At 49.9% G+C, this 15,567-nt stretch overlaps 1 protein-coding gene across 2 annotated transcripts; it reads left to right on the top strand.

The window, feature by feature from the left end:
- Positions 1-510: 510 nt before the first annotated feature.
- On the top strand, positions 511-13,658 carry PLPP5 (phospholipid phosphatase 5). Of its 2 annotated transcripts, none has more exons than XM_077306794.1 (7): positions 511-748; positions 4,935-5,043; positions 6,544-6,634; positions 7,152-7,215; positions 8,143-8,267; positions 9,992-10,162; positions 11,215-13,658. In XM_077306794.1, exons 2-7 carry the CDS (start codon positions 4,984-4,986, stop codon positions 11,382-11,384), a joined length of 681 nt encoding a protein of 226 aa, XP_077162909.1. In that variant the 5' UTR covers positions 511-748; positions 4,935-4,983; the 3' UTR covers positions 11,385-13,658. The 2 variants fall into 2 exon arrangements, with proteins under 2 accessions (XP_077162909.1, XP_077162908.1); XM_077306793.1 differs by having other exon boundaries at positions 585-783.
- The last annotated feature ends 1,909 nt before the right edge of the window (positions 13,659-15,567 follow it).

Below are 15,567 nucleotides of genomic sequence, written 5' to 3'. Positions count from 1 at the left end.
ACACCTTGAATAAAACTCCGTTGGTCTTAATGGCGCCCTTCCTGGACCCAATAAAACCAGAGTCCAGTGGCACCTTTAAGACCAACAAAGATTTATGCAGGGCGGGAGCTTTCGAGTGTGCAAGCACTCTTCCCAACGCGGCTTCCCATTTGAATCCCTCTTGGACCCAAACTTTTTTGTTCCGCTTCTCCCGACCAAGCAGGATCCGGCATAAGGACGTGAAGCAGAGGGCCCCCGCAGCGCCGGGCACACCCCCCCCCCACGTCTCTTAGTTTAGGGGGCGGGAGGCGCGCGCCATCCCACTGCTGCCAGTCCGACGGTTCCCAGTCCCAACCTGAGCCTCCGGGGAGGGCGGTATATAAGTATGATACATAAATAATAAATAAATAAACCCTGCCCGCTGCACTGGTCTCTGAGCGCGTGCAGAGCGCCTCAAGAAGCAGTTTTCCGCGAGGCCCCGGATTAGAGCGGCGGGGATTAAAGAGCGAGAGCTGCGCCGTGGAGCGGCTGAGTCACGCGCGAGCTGCAGCCCCGGCGCGGCTCCCTCCCGCGCCCCGCCCCGCCGGCTACCTGAGCAACCGCGAGCCACGTCAGTGCTGCTCAGGCCGAAGGGGCCCCGCCTCGGTCTCCCCCCCACCTCACCCCCCGGGCCGGCGAGGCAAGAGGCCGGCGGTGGCGGCGGCGGCGGCTGCTGCAGGCGCGGAGGATGCGGCGGGTCCTGCGGGCGGGGCTCGCCTTGGCGCTGGAGGTGGGGGTGCGCGCGCTGCTCTTCGGACTCTTCTTGTGAGTGCAAAAGCAAGAAAGGAGGAAGGGAAGGGAAGGGGGTGCGTGGGTGGGGATGGGGGTGGTCCTCGTCGTCGTTGTTAGGGTCCGCGGCCGTCATGTGCCTGCTGCACGGGCCTCTGCTGCGCGCGCCTGCGAAGACGGCGGAGGGGGGATAGCGCTCCCCGCCCTGTAGGGCCGATGCGCGGCCGTCCCGAGGGCAGAGGATGGCCTCTGCTGCAAGGTCGGGAGCTGCGACCCTAAAGCAGGGGTAGTCAACCTGTGGTCCTCCAGATGTCCATGGACTACAATTCCCATGAGCCCCTGCCAGCAAATGCTGGCTGGGGCTCATGGGAATTGCAGTCCATGGACATCTGGAGGGCCGCAGTTTGACTACCCCTGTTCCAAAGCAACCATTTCCTCCACAGAAATTGAGATCTTTGACATCTGGAGATCAGTTGTCATTCTGGGAGATCTCCACCCTATCCCAGCTGTGTGTGTCTTCTGGTGCATCTGGTTTGCCACCATGGGGAACAGGGCCACATGCCCTGATCTGACATGGTGGCTCATCCTATGATTTAGGAGTTCCCTTCCTGCTCAGCAACATCTGTTTCTTCCCCACGTCCTGTTTATTGTTCAGCTGGACAAAAAGTTCCAGTCTGCTGCTTTGTGGCTTTAGAGTTGATCTGAATAAAGAGATGGATGCTATCTTTGTTGCTTGGGTTTATGTTATAGAGCTCAGCAACTGTGGGTTGTTAGGTAGGTCCATGGGGGCCAGTGGAAATCCCAGACCAAGAGGAATATGATATCCTTTTCTTAGGGCCAGCCAATGTTCACAAAACTGGAAGTGCAAGTTTTTGAGTTCCATTCATCAGGAGGGATGTTGGAGGAGGGGCAGGAATGGGCATATGTAGGTGTCAGAGTGCTGGACTAGGGTCTGGGAGACCCAGGTTTGAATCCCTACTCTGCCACTCACTGAGTGACCCTGGGCCAGGCACACCCTCTCAACCTACCTCACAGGAGGTTGGAGAGGATGAAATGGATAGAAGAGAACGGTATAAGCTGCTTTGGGTCCTCAGTAGGAAGAATTTCAAGTCGGTCTACTGAAGCATGCTCCCTGAATGAGACCGTAGAGCAGGGGTAGTCAAACTGCGGCCCTCCAGATGTCCATGGACTACAATTCCCAGAAGCCCCTGCCAGCATTCGCTGGCAGGGGCTTCTGGGAATTGTAGTCCATGGACATCTGGAGGGCCGCAGTTTGACTACCCCTGCCGTAGAGCTATATCTGGCACATCTGGAGCTACCCAGCAACCAGGTCTTTCCAGTCACCTTCAGCCCAAGTTCCCTAAATTGGAGATGTTAAGGATTGAACCTAGGACCTTCTGCAGTGGCAGAGGGACTGATCGCCATGCAGAAGGTCCCAGCTTCAGCAGTGAAAGAGTCTGTCAGCAGGTGATGTGGAAATCTCTCCCTGGGACCCCAGCTGCCAACCTGAGTAGACCAGGCTGACTTGGATGGGCCGGTGGTTTGATTCAGTACAGGGCAGCTTCGTATGTTGACGTGTTCACAATATAAGCTAAAATCTTGCTGCCTCTTGGCCTATCTTGGTAGAATTATGGCATGATAGTGGCCATTAGTGATGAACGGGCCTTTATATCTGGTGCTTCCACCTGACTTGGGTGGGCCTTTGAAAGCTAAGCAGGGTCAGCCCTGGTTAGGATTTGGATGGGAGACCACGTAGGAAGCTCAGGGTCCCTGCAGAGACAGCCAATGGCAGACCACCTCTGACCTTTGGTATCTCCATAAGCTGGCTGCAGGTTAGTGGCAGTGGCCATGATTCATGGCTGAGCCCTTGTCTCTGACGCTCCAGCGGGATGTATGCAACAGAATGGCCTCTTACAGGCAGTACCACAATGTCCCTCACTTATGCACTTTTACCATATCAGCCTCTGGTGAACAAACCTTTCCTGACTCATGTTATTTAAAATATTGATAGACCTCCACTGTTGGAGGCAGTGAGCAATTGCTAATAAATGTAGGGCAATATAAGACTCAAAAAAGGAAAGGAAACCAACACCAATTACACAAAACAGCTACTAGGCCCAAGTTAATCATCAAGCCAGCGGCACTGCAGCAGAGCTGTAAGGAGGAGGGGAGATGCTCCTGCCTCTTTGCAGTGGTGGGTGAATTTGGAGTTGAGATGTAAGCTGGAGCCTTTCCAGCTGGAGAGGTTGAAAGCAGGCTGGTGAGATGGAGCCACTGGCTGCATGTTGTACATCCAGTTCCCAAAGAGGCGTAATTTGGCCTTTTCAGGACTCTAGAGGCCTTAATCAGCACCTATTTCTATGATACAAGCATTTGCCACAGAGAGAGGCATGCTTCCATCTTCCTTCCCTTGAGACCAAACATCTACAAAACATCCTGTGAACAGGAAATGAGAACGGGACACCCCCCCCCCCCCAATCCCACAGACATCTTGCGGTCTTGCGAAAGAGCCAACATGGTGTTTAGGTTAGCGTGTCAGACTAGGATCTGGGAGACCCAGATTAGAATCCCTGCTCTACTTTGGAAGTTTGCTGGGTGACTTCTGGCTTTGTCACACACTCTTACCGTAACCTACCACACAAGGTTGCTGTGAGGATAAAAGGGAAGAGAGAAGAGCCGTCTAAGCATTCACGGCTTCCATTGCAGAGGAAGGCAGGGTCCCTGGCCCCAAAGAGGTGAAATTAGAGATTAGCTCCAGTGGCTGAGTGGGGATTTGAACCTGGGTCACCCAGATCCCAGCCTGACATGAGCACCACGGCACCTTCCAAGACCTTTCCTGGTGGCTGCCAAATGTTTTTAGAAACTGTGGAGCCATGTGGAGCTTTTGCCACCCAGCACAAGGATCTTCCTTGTGATAGCATATAAACCGTGGCAGCCAAACGATCTGATCGTAAAGAAAAAGAGCCGGGGAGTTATGCCTGACCAAGGCTAGTGTGCGAGTTCATATCTGATCAGGGATTTGAACCTAGGTGGAATTCCATTCCATGTTCTGCTCTTAAGGTTATGGACTGTGAATGTGTTAGCAGTGGAACAAAATTTGAGTCTTAAAAGTACCAGTGGATTCAAAATTCGTACTGCTGCTTCCGACCAACACGGCTGCCCACCTGAATCTATTAGCAGTGTAGGTTTTCACCAATGCAGGGAGCTGTGCGGTAGCAAGGAGACATTCTGCTGGTAGAAAGAGTGGCAGTTCGGTGGTTAAAATGTTGGGACTGTTTATTTATTTACTAGGGGCAAAGCCTGTTGCATTCAGTAATACAACGGGCGCTAGACTGGAGTGGGGTGGAAGAATTCTGCAGATGGCCTCTCCCTCCCCCCAGGACCTGGAAAGGCTGCAGGCCACCCAGGCAGGAAACTCACCAGCAGGGGCAACTCTCACACAGCAGGGATCTGCAGTCTTGGAGGGAAGTGGGAGGAGTGAGTAGTGGTCAGGGGTGGGGCATGGAAGGTGATTGGCTGGCTGCTGGGCAGACAGATAAGCCGGTTGGAAGAGGAGGCACTCAGGGGCAGGACAGCGCTGAGTGGCACTTAAGCCATGAGACCAGCTCCTCCTCCAAGGCCTTACCAGAAATATTAAGTGGAACAGATTATATGGCATGGGTGTTAAAATAGTCAGGAGATCCAAAGATTGTCTGGCTGCCAGGCAAGAGCCATAAGAGGTAGGTTGCAATTGTCTGCCCACACGTTATGACCCCAGTATTCCTTGGAGGTCGCCCTTCCAAATGCTAGCCAAGGCCAGCCCTGCTTAGCTTCTGATACTGGATAGAATCAGGCCTATCCAGGTTGGGTCACTGCTGGGACTAGATCTGGGTGACCTGGATTCAAACATCCACTCTCTTTGAAGAGTGGACACATTTGGGCTAGACACATTCTCTCAGCTTAACCTACCTTTTTGTGAGCTTGAAATGTGGGCCGGAGAACTCAAGAGGGCTGCTCTGTGTTCCGTGGAGGAAAAGGCAGGGTCAAAATGTCATGATTCTCGGTGCCAGGGAAAACGAATGGATTCATAGGCGAGTGTCCCATCATTCAGCAAAACTCCCAACTTAAGAAGCCTTCCTCGTCTCCAGAATGCTGCTCTCTCTGACCCTGCTGGACACATCTTGGTCACCTGATTCTCGTTTCTGTAGGATCACGGAAGTCCTGCCTCCGTTCCAGCGGGTCATACAGCCCGAGGAGATGTGGCTGTATAAAAACCCCTACGTGGAGTCTGACCACGTGCCTGCCAAGCCGATGTTCGTAAGTACGCCTTCATTCTAACTGTTCCGTGTAGCGCAGGCTACGCCCCGAAGCATGTGGCTTGTTTCGAGTGGGCGTTGCTTCTGATTTGCATCCTGTGTGGGCTAGACAACACGGCCTGCATTCATAAGCTAATGTCTGTGGTGATGCAGATGGAAAAAAATGGGACGGCAAGTGATTGCACTGTATCTTGATAAGGAACGACAAATCCTTCACGGACAGAGTTCTTCACTTCTCAGATGAGTCAGTGTTTGGTCACGGAGTGGGTGGGTTTCGATGGATGAAAATGCATCAGCCAACTAGTATTGGTTGTTTTTTTCAAGTATGAACATATGTTGCAGCGCAGAACTCTGTCTTCTTAAGAGAGGACCCTCTCCAGATACAATTTAGATCGAGGAGCTTTCCTCTTTTTGTAAGAGGTGGACTAAATATCCTGCAAGGTGTGCTCCCCAAGATATGAAGGGGATGCTTAAACACCTAGGGTATTTGATACTGAATATTGTATCCAAACTCACTGGCTTCTCTGTGGATACTCAGACATGTAGGTTACTAGGGGTCCCTGCAAAGACAGATAAACCCCTGCAGATGAGCAGAAAAGTATGGGCAGGGCAGGACCCTTAAAATCACCTTTATGAGGGCAGAGCCACTAACTCAATTGTGGAAATTCCCTGGAGGAAAATGTTCTGTCCCTTTAATGTGTGAAAGAAGGCAGAAGCCTCTCTTAAAGGGACAGGATGCTCTTACTCCAGATTTGTCTGGGTGATTTGATGACTGAAGGGTTCACCATGTAGCAGCCTTGCTAAAGTGAAGCACATCAGGACCTGGGCAGTGTCCCATTAAGAGACTTTCTGGGCAAACTGTCCAAGTCACAAGTGTCCCAAAGAGGGTTTTTTAAAACAGGATAAAAGATCATAGTATGTACAGACTAATGCAGACAGCGTTCTAGCCCTCATATAGTGCTTTTGATTTGCATCACATGCATTTGAGGCAATCCTTACAACAGCCCTGTAAGGTAGTCTGGGATTATTTTCATGGGGCCTGAGGGAAATGGCTTGTCTAAAGCCACTTAGGGAACTCATGGCGAACTCTGTACCTTGGGATTATATCACATTCTTAAGTGCTATAAGCAGCAAGCTTTGTTTGCTTTCTAGCCTGCTTTTCTTAATGAAACCATCGTAAAACAGTCTGGAACAAGGCAGTTAACAGGGCTCTTTAAATGCAGCAGTTTAGCTAGGATGTTTTCACTGTATTTTAGGGCTTTATTGTACTGGGGTTTTTAACTGTAACCCACTGCGAGCCAGTATTCCTGAGAGCAGCAGGAAATAAGTCCAGTATATAAATAATAATCATTAAGTGTTAAAAATGAATGCACAGCATTACAAAATGAATGCCAGGAGACCTCGGGAAATAGCAGAGTCTTGGCCCTGTGTGGGTTCTGTTTGTTTTTATCCTTTTCTCACAGCATTGCTGACGCAGCCCATCTCTTTCCCCCTCTTGCAGTTCATTTCCTTTTTATCTCCCTTGGTCTTGATTCTTCTGGCCAAATTCTTCATGAATGCTGACCAAGATGACATGCGGGAAGCATGTCTAGGTGAGCAATGGTGACAGCAGGGGCGGGAAGAGTGTTAAGCTGTACGGTGGCTGGGTAGGGTCAGAATTGTATTTCTAAGAGAAGTATGGTTTTTCCATATGCCTCATTACACGAGCATCTGCCGAACAGAGCTGTCCTCTCCTGATAACACCATCCAGACAAGAGAACAAGTGCAGTGGCACAGTGTGGGTGTTAGACTAGGATCTGGGTGACTCAGGTTTGAACTTGCACTCCCTGGGTGGAAGCTCCCTGGGTGAGCTTGGGCCAGTCACAGTCTCACCTACCTTGCTGGGTTGTTGTGAGGGTCAAATGGAGGAAGGGAGAGTGATGTACATACCTCAGTGTGCCTCTTGGAGGAAGAGTGGGGCAAAAAGGGACTAAATAAATAAATATGCCTTTAGGAACACTTTATCCCAGCAGAGACTTGTCCTTTCCCCCATTATCTTGCTCCTCTTGACAGGGATTAGAGCAGAGTTGTTAACTGTGCTGTGGATGACATGTGCCTTTCTTTCTCCAGGGGCCAGCTTGGCTCTGACAGTGAATGGGGTCTTCACCAACGCTGTGAAGTTGGTCGTAGGCAGGTGAGCGCTTCCCGGGAATGTATCCGTGCCGCTGCTTCTCCGGGGCTCTCCTGTTCCAGTTTTGATGGCCACATGCTGAGAGTTTAGTGGTGGTGGGCCACGTCTTTAGAAAAGCCTGCTCGATTTCCTTGATCTGATTTCAACCTGATTTCAAGCTGACAGCACATGACACAGTGGTGGAGCAGGCCGAAGGTCCCAGTTCAGGTTCTACCATCCAGGGCTGGTTCCAGATTTTGTTGGGCCCTGGACACAGTTAGCCCCCCTCCCCAATCCTCCTGTGTTCACCCCCAGGATTTTCCACTGTTTAGAATGCTAAAAGCAGCCACAGGGAGGATAAGGTCCATGTACTGGCTTGGGGGGGGGGGAGTTTAATACTTTCCCCTGCATGGAAACTAATCCCCCCCCCCAATGTAGATGTACACATGCATTGTTCACAAAGGGAACAAATATGGGAAAATCATATTTTTCCCTGTAAGGACTACTTGCAGGACAGTGGGCATAGTGCTCACCACGGCACTGATAGAGCTGTTCTGACCGAGCAGTAATATCAGGGCTCTCTCAGCCTCGCCCACCTCACAGGGTATCTGTTGTGGGGAGAGGAAAGGGAAGGTGACTGTAAGCCACTTTGAGCCTCCTTCGGGTAGGGAAAAGCGGCATATAAGAACCAACTCTTCCTCCTCTTCTTCTGATTGGAGGAGTGTGTACTCTACATGAATTGGACCTCTTGGCAGCATCTGGCTGGATCAAGAACCCTACTTTGAAGCTCAGTCAAACAGAGACAAAGACCTGCACTTACTTGAGACCCCTGGCACTAGCTACAGCTTTTTGGGAACCTGAAAAAAAGCATTTTGCTGTGGCTGCTTCCTCTTTCAGGCTCTTGTTAGCACGGCAGGGTCTCACCCCGTTTGCTTCCTGTCCTCCCCACAGGCCTCGGCCCGATTTCTTCTTCCGCTGCTTTCCAGATGGACGGGCAACCGCTCAACTGCTGTGCACTGGTGACGCGCAAGTAGTGACGGAAGGGCGCAAGAGCTTCCCCAGTGGGCATTCGTCGTGTAAGTGTGATAGTTGTCTGGATGCAGACAGGAACAGGAAGCGCGTATCAGATTTGATAATGGCCAGCTTACTGCTAGATCTGGAGTGCGTGCCTCAGCTCCTCCTAGATCTCTGAACTGTGCATCTGCAGCAGATGGAACTGAGGGTTACTGGTCCTGTTCATCCTCAGTAGTTCAATAACCAGGCTGGTGTAGTAGTCAACAACAGCAGCCTCTAATCTGGCAAGCCGGGTTTGATTCCCCGCTCTTCCACATGCAGCCAGCTGGATGACCTTGGGCCAGTCATGGTTCTCTTAGGGCTGTTCTCACACAGCAGTTCTGCCAGAGCTTTCTCAGCCCCACCTGCCTCACAGGGAATCTGATGTGGGGAGAGGAAGGGAAGGCGAATGTAAGCTGTTTTGAATCTCCTTCAGGTAGTGAAAAGTGGGGTATAAGAAAAAAACAGCTCCTCTTCTCATTTAGATGACAGGTACTAAAAACCATTTCTGCAACGGAGCTATCTCTGTGCCGGTTCTTGGTTGAGCAAGCTATGCCTTCCAGACTGTAGAGCAGAGAGCAGTCTCATTGGGGAGATATGTTTGCAGAGCTGATAACCCCAGGTGGATTTCCGAAGTGAGCCAGGCCAAATGCTGCAGGGCAGAGCCAAACAGAAGGCCTTTCTGCAGAAGCCACAGAGGCTTGAGCTTTTTCTATGCCCGTCTCACGTGGGCACTATGTTGTCCCTGGCTCTTGTGGCTAGCGCTTGCATTTGCATACGGTTCACTGAAGCCTGTTCCATGCACCATGGCAGAGACGACCTAGCTGTTCCTGGGATGCAATCCTAAACATTCTTTTGTTTTAGTTTTAGTTTTGCAGCAGTGCAGGGAGAAATTTTTCTGCAGATGCACCCAAAGCATTGTGAAAATTAGGAGTTTAAAACCTTAATGTCTCTTGTAGTGTTTATGATTTGTTTATCGTATGGCGTGTATGAAGTCTAGCCAGGAGATCCTAGGACTGTCTGGCAGCCAAGCAAGGAACATTGGGAGGTGGTTTGCCATCGCTTGCTTCACGTCATGCTCCTAGTGTTCCTTGGAGGTCTCCCATCCAAATACTAGTCAACCCCCCCCCGCTTAGCTTTAGAGATAGGGCTTCCCTGGACTATCCTCTTGTAGTGATCTCGGGGGAGGGGGCTGATTCCTATGTTACCAGTGCAAACTGATCTTCTGCTTCTTCGTAATTCCTAGGAAGACAGAGATGACAGAATCATATGGGTGTCAGTACCCTTTGACAGTCAGTGTGGTGTGAGGGTTATAGTGCCAGACTAGGGTCTTGGGTGCAGTTGTGGGAACCTCGCACATCACTTGTCTGTTCCAGGGGGTTCTGTTGTTCAAATAATTCGGGGTAAACTTGTGCAAAGGCAGCAGGTGCCCAGCTCCTGCCAAATATGAGGCAGGCCCTAGAGCAGGGGTAGTCAACCTGTGGTCCTCCAGATGTCCATGGACTACAGTTCCCATGAGCCCCTTGCCAGCATTCGCTGGCAGGGGCTCATGGGAATTGTAGTCCATGGACATCTGGAGGACCACAGGTTGACTACCCCTGCCCTAGAGGACACTTACCATATTAACGCTGTGTCCATAATTCTGTAAACTGGCCAGACAGCTTACAGGGTGCTGTTACTAAAAGGAGTGTGTGAAGAAGGTTGGGCATTCTTGGGGTCTCACAGGGATCCCCCTCCTGTCTTGCAGTTGCTTTTGCTGGCCTTGCCTTTGGCTCCTTCTACGTGGCAGGGAAGCTCCACTGCTTCGCACCCGGTGGGCGTGGGCAGTCCTGGCGCCTCTGTGTCTTCTTAGCGCCACTGTTTGTTGCGATGCTCATAGCTTTGTCCCGTACCTGTGATTACAAACATCACTGGCAAGGTGAGTGAAGCCTTCCTGGATTTGGGGGATGCTGATGGAATAAGGGATGACAACAGGTGGCATTCCCTAGGCACAGTAACCCCCTAAGAATGGTGGATTTTGTCGTCTCCTTGGGTGGGGAGGGATGAAGATTCCCTAGCAAGGGTTCCAAGAGGCCAAACTCCCCCCCCCTCCACTGGTCACTCTTAAGGGTCCCATCTCCCAGGGACATCCTATCACAGATATCAGTGGGATGCAAGGAAAGAAGGAAAGCTTCATTCTGCTGGTGGAAAATTTAGTTTGGCTCCAACACATGAAACGCTGTTTGCTGCTCATGGGGGCTAAAAGTGGCGGGAGGCCTGGACAATCCTTCTAAGATGGATGGTAATGCCAAGATGTGCAGAACTCCGGGCACAGAGGACGGGGTAGGTGCCCATGTGTCCAGCCATGCTCAAAGAGCTGTGCGGATGCTGTAAGGGGAAGGGTGTTCTGAGAAGCACTCCTGTAAAGCTGTCTGCAAACATGAGACGCAGAGTGGCTAGGCTTACATGACCTCGGGCAGATTAAAAGCCAAAGGGTTGCAAGAGATATCAGTCCTCCCAGAAAAACCTCTGTGTTGCAACCTGGTACGCTCCTGAAGCAATACAAATATTGACACAGGGGTGAGTCTTCGCCACCATGCAACTAGCACATTTGCTGGTCCACTGGAAAAGACACGCAGCGCACAAAGGCTGGTGCCCCAATGCATTGTGCATCTAATTGAAAGCGGACCCATCTGCACTGTTCAGTCCATAGCGTCACCTATTATGGTATATCTATCTGGTAGCGTGGATGGCAAGCTCCTCTTCCTGATACTGCAAAGAGCTGCTGGGCTGAGCTTGAGAGGCCACTAATCTAAGTTAATACGCTTGTCTTGCACTGGCCCGGACATTCTCTTCCTTTCTAATTGGATTTGCCGGTGAAGGCCATAGGCTTGGTGCCAGAATTGTCCGAGCAGATGCACAGCTCCGCTGGCGTAAGGCAGCCCTCGCTGAAATGACCTTTGCCTTCTCTTTCTTCTGTTCCCCTCCAAGATGTGGTGGTTGGCTCGGCCATGGGCTTCGCATTTGCGTACCTGTGCTACAGACAGCATTACCCTCCTCTGACGGACCCCGACTGCCATCAGCCGCTGCTACACAAGTCCAGACTCTCTGCCCCCGAGAGGCAAAAGTTAACCCTCTCTGGCTTCAACCTGGATGTATAAAGGATACAAGGGGGCACAGCCCTCCACAGGCCCCCGTGCCTGGAGTGGAACATCTCCCTTGCAAGGGCCAACAGCCTCGCTGAGGCTGGGGGCGTGCTCCTCTTCCCTCCCTCATGAGCCGGTTGGCGGAGAACATGGCACCTGGTGTGCACTACAGAGGAGGTGAGCCATCCTCTTATCTCTGGCAGTGGCATCTTGATGCAAAGGATCAGCCCTGGGTCCAGCCGTGGGCCTGCTGCAAGAAGTGGCTGGTGTACAACTGCGGAACTGTAGTGGGATCTAACAATCCCGTCCCATCCCTCGCTGCAAAGCAGAAAACATTCTGTTGCTGTGGTTAACTCAAGCAAAGCTGGCTGCATGTTAGCTCATTGTGCATCGTAGCAACATGTATGCAGCATGGCTTTAGCATGCAGGGCACCTTCTCTTTGTTTTTTCTGCCTACTCAGCTACCAGCTGCCTTTTTAAATATTCCCTAATTCTTTCTTACACTCAGAGGTCATGTAGGACTTTGACATGGCTTTCAGGAGTCTGTATTCCCCGTACAAGACAGTTCAGCGCTGTATGAACAGGTCACTTTTGTGCATATTGGCTATAGCATCTGTGCTTATCTTGGTAACTGATGCCAAGCTGGGGTCTTGACCATTTTTGCTTCCATTTTGGAAGATAGTGTTATATTGTAGTCTTTATAAAGTAGACCTTGGACACAGCAGCTGTTGATGGTGGAGGAAAAGGGTGTGCAAGTCTTTCCATGGCCTGGAGATGGTTCAGCATGTTCCTAGGGGTTTTTTGCATGACTTACCACTTTCTATCCTGCACTACCTATCAATTTTAACCCCCTTCCCTCTTTTTATTCAGTCCCTGATATGTACCCTGAAAAGTATCCATACTCTGGAGAGTTGAGTCTTGGTACACACAATTTGGTGCATTTGTTTTGAATGTAGCTCTTGCATCTTTTGGATGTAGAGCAAATCTAGCCCCAGTCATACCAAGGCAGAAGTCATGACTATTGAATCAGGTCCAGGCTGGTACATTTACCTTGAAAGCAACACAGCCAGGCAGCAGGTTAATATTCCCCATAGCCCTTTAAGGATAAACAGGTGATAAATACCTTTAAATGTTTTTACAATTCTAATCACAAATTGCCAGGGATAGAACTAGAGGGCCGGAACCTCACAAGATGTAGGGGATCTCTGACAGGGTTCTCATGTGTGCTTTGTGGTTGGGGAAAAAATGGGTCGTCGGCTGGGTGGGCAGTATGAGTCAGGGCTATGACAGTGGAAAGGGTTTTTTGAATTCTCCTCTCCCAGCTGCTTTAAGCCCTAGGATAAATAAAACAGGCATAATAGGGGCAGCTTTCTTTTCATCCTGGAGCATAACCTAAATCCCGCATGTACGGCCTTGCAGCAAAGCAAAACATCCTGCCCTGGCTCAGAAAAATAGGGTGCAGGAAGCTGAAGCCCCTTAACTCCCATGCTGTGGACCCAATTCATACTGGGGCCTGTGGCATTTGGCTGTTGTCTAGCTGTGGGGAATGCAGGTGGAGTCAGGATATTCATGCAAGAAAGTTACTAGGTGGAGCTATTAGCTCGTGCATACGGCCTAAGTGATAATACCAAGAAATGTCATGCCACTTAGTGAAGCGCATGTGAATGAACACAAACAATCCCATGACCAATACTAGCCTTTTTTTTTGCCATACAGAAACACATCTGGTTCTCCCCCTGACTTGCTTCTGTTAGCACCTAAATGTTCAGGGAGGAGAGCTTATTCCACAGGAGCAGCATGTAGGGTAGCATGACATTGCACAAAAACAGGAAATACTTATTTGCCTTGACAATGTTGGTCAGTTACTATGTGGTTCAGACAGTGGCATGCTGGATAGACCTGGGACAACCAAGGCTGACCAAGAGGAAGGCAGTTATCACTTGTGGTTACCTCTACTTTACCTACTGTAGGTCAAAGGTATGCTGCCTCTGGGTAGGGATGTTCCACTCTGCTTTTGCAGGCAGTAGCTAGCTGTCATTTGAAGTGTCAGGACCCTTTGAAGCTTGCTCATTTGTACGTCCTGTTAAAATGAGGCTGACTTAAACATTTGTTGAGGGAAGAAGTATAGTTTGTAATGTAAAGATTATGGTGTTCAAGTTTGCCTTTTTAAATATTTTGTATGTTTTTAGAGACCGAATCAGATCACTCGAGTCTCGCGGTGGTGGTGGTTGTTTTTTTTTTTTTTTAAGTATTCAATAAAATAAAATGCCAGGACTTTAAAGAACAAGAGTCGAGTCGCTGCTGTGATCCTTGAATCAACCTTTAACAAAAATTTCATTAATCTGCCCTGTACAGGTAAGGCCTAGCTCAAGGTTACTGTAGCTCAGATCCCAGCCTGACCTACCATTCCCCTGCTGCTTGGTATTTATTGTCTGTCAGTCTTCAGTATCACTAAGGAATGGGAGGAAGATTCTACAATGTTAAAGTCGATATGTTCAGAAGAAATCCACTTTTGCTGCATAGCAGTGACTGGTGGTGAAAGCCTTCCCTTGCCGGTTCAGGGCAGCGACGGGTAAGTTGTAGCCTTCGTGAAGGGTTACCTGACCTTTCCTCCCATTGTAATTCAGTGTCCACTTAGGAGCCAAACCCATTGACTTCTCAGGGATACATGCATGAGAGTTTTAATTATCCATGTTAAACATGTACCATAAATATTGTGGGTTTTGTTGTATTATATTCTTTGACCAGCTACATAGTAGAGCAATATTCATGGTTTTTTATATGTATTTTGAGGCTGACTAGCCCTTTTTGGTTATTGATTTGTTTTCAAGGTCCCCCCCTCCTCCCCCCCCCCCAAAAAAAACATCTTTTTGATTACATTTCACTGCAAAACTGGCCTTTCTTAGGCCTCCAAGATCCCCACCTGAAGCACATCCGATGTCCTCAGGGCTGCTACAGGGTCTGCAGTTGACTTTTAATCAGCGTAACACTGACCTAGCTTGGCAGCCAGGTCTTGCTGGCTTGGACCTTTATCCTATTAGCCCTGTCATGTAAATACAGCTCAGCAGGGCTGCCACAACACAACCACTCTGAAAACTATTTCACGCCATCTTTCTATAGAAATTGCAGTGACTGTGGCTACACCAGTATTCTGTCAGTGCTGATTGCAGGAAAACTGAAGTACAGCCAAGAAGGTATATCTTTGGGCATTGGCTGGTTAGATCATTTGTCATTCACAACCTTAATGTTTCTTGCAACCATGGCATAGGGGCCATGCAGTAAATAGAAATATTGTATGTAGCATAGAGCTGTTCCCAAAGGATGTGGGTTTTTGTGTTCTAAAACAGCACATTCAGGGGCTTTCAAAAACGCAAAATGGCAATATGGAGTAGTAGTTGTAGCTTCAGTCCTAGCCATGTCTCGTCCCTTACACTAAGCCAGAGCTTCCTAACGAGGGGTCTGTGGACACCAGGGGGCCTGCGGGAGCTCGAGGGGATACGCGGCCTTTCCCGTCCTAACTTAATGAACTTGGCCACAAGGTTCTGGCTGCCTCTGCCCAGAGTGCTCGGTGGGTAGGCTGTAGGTGTGAAAATCAAAGGGGGATGGGGAAAGAGTCAGTTGTGGCATGGTATGGGGCCCTGGGCTATCTATGCAGCTCCTGCCCTTTCTAGCCTATATGAGGCAGAGCCGCCATGGGGGGGAGGAAGTGAAAAGAGGGTGAAGGGTGTGGCATGGTGACATCACTTCCAGTAACATGTCACTTACAAAGGGGTGTGGCAGGTAGGCATGGTCAGCTGGCATCACTTCCAGGGGTCCTTGAAGCCTGAAAATTATTTCAGGGGCTCCTCCACAGTTGAAAGGTTGAAAAAGGCTACACTAAGCAATGGAGGGAATATGATGTATGTCTGGATGTAGCTTGAGAACAGTTGAATGTATTTCTGCCACAACGTATACAGCTGGCTGCCGGGAAATGGACCCTTGGCCACTGAGTTCTGTTTTATCTTGCCTTAGCTGTAAACTATAAACACTAGTTGAGCTTGAAGCATCCCTGTCTGCTTTTCTTCAATCTCTGCTTCCTGTGATATGTATGCATTGGGGGTGGGTGGGTGGACTTCCTTGCACTGTTAATAAGGTAAAGGTAAAGGTATCCCCTGTGCAAGCACCGAGTCATGTCTGACCCTTGGGGTGACACCCTCCA

This window comes from Paroedura picta, chromosome 12 (assembly GCF_049243985.1).
Source record: "Paroedura picta isolate Pp20150507F chromosome 12, Ppicta_v3.0, whole genome shotgun sequence".
In the NCBI taxonomy this organism is placed as follows: domain Eukaryota; kingdom Metazoa; phylum Chordata; class Lepidosauria; order Squamata; family Gekkonidae; genus Paroedura; species Paroedura picta.
This window is presented reverse-complemented; position numbering and strand designations above follow the sequence as displayed.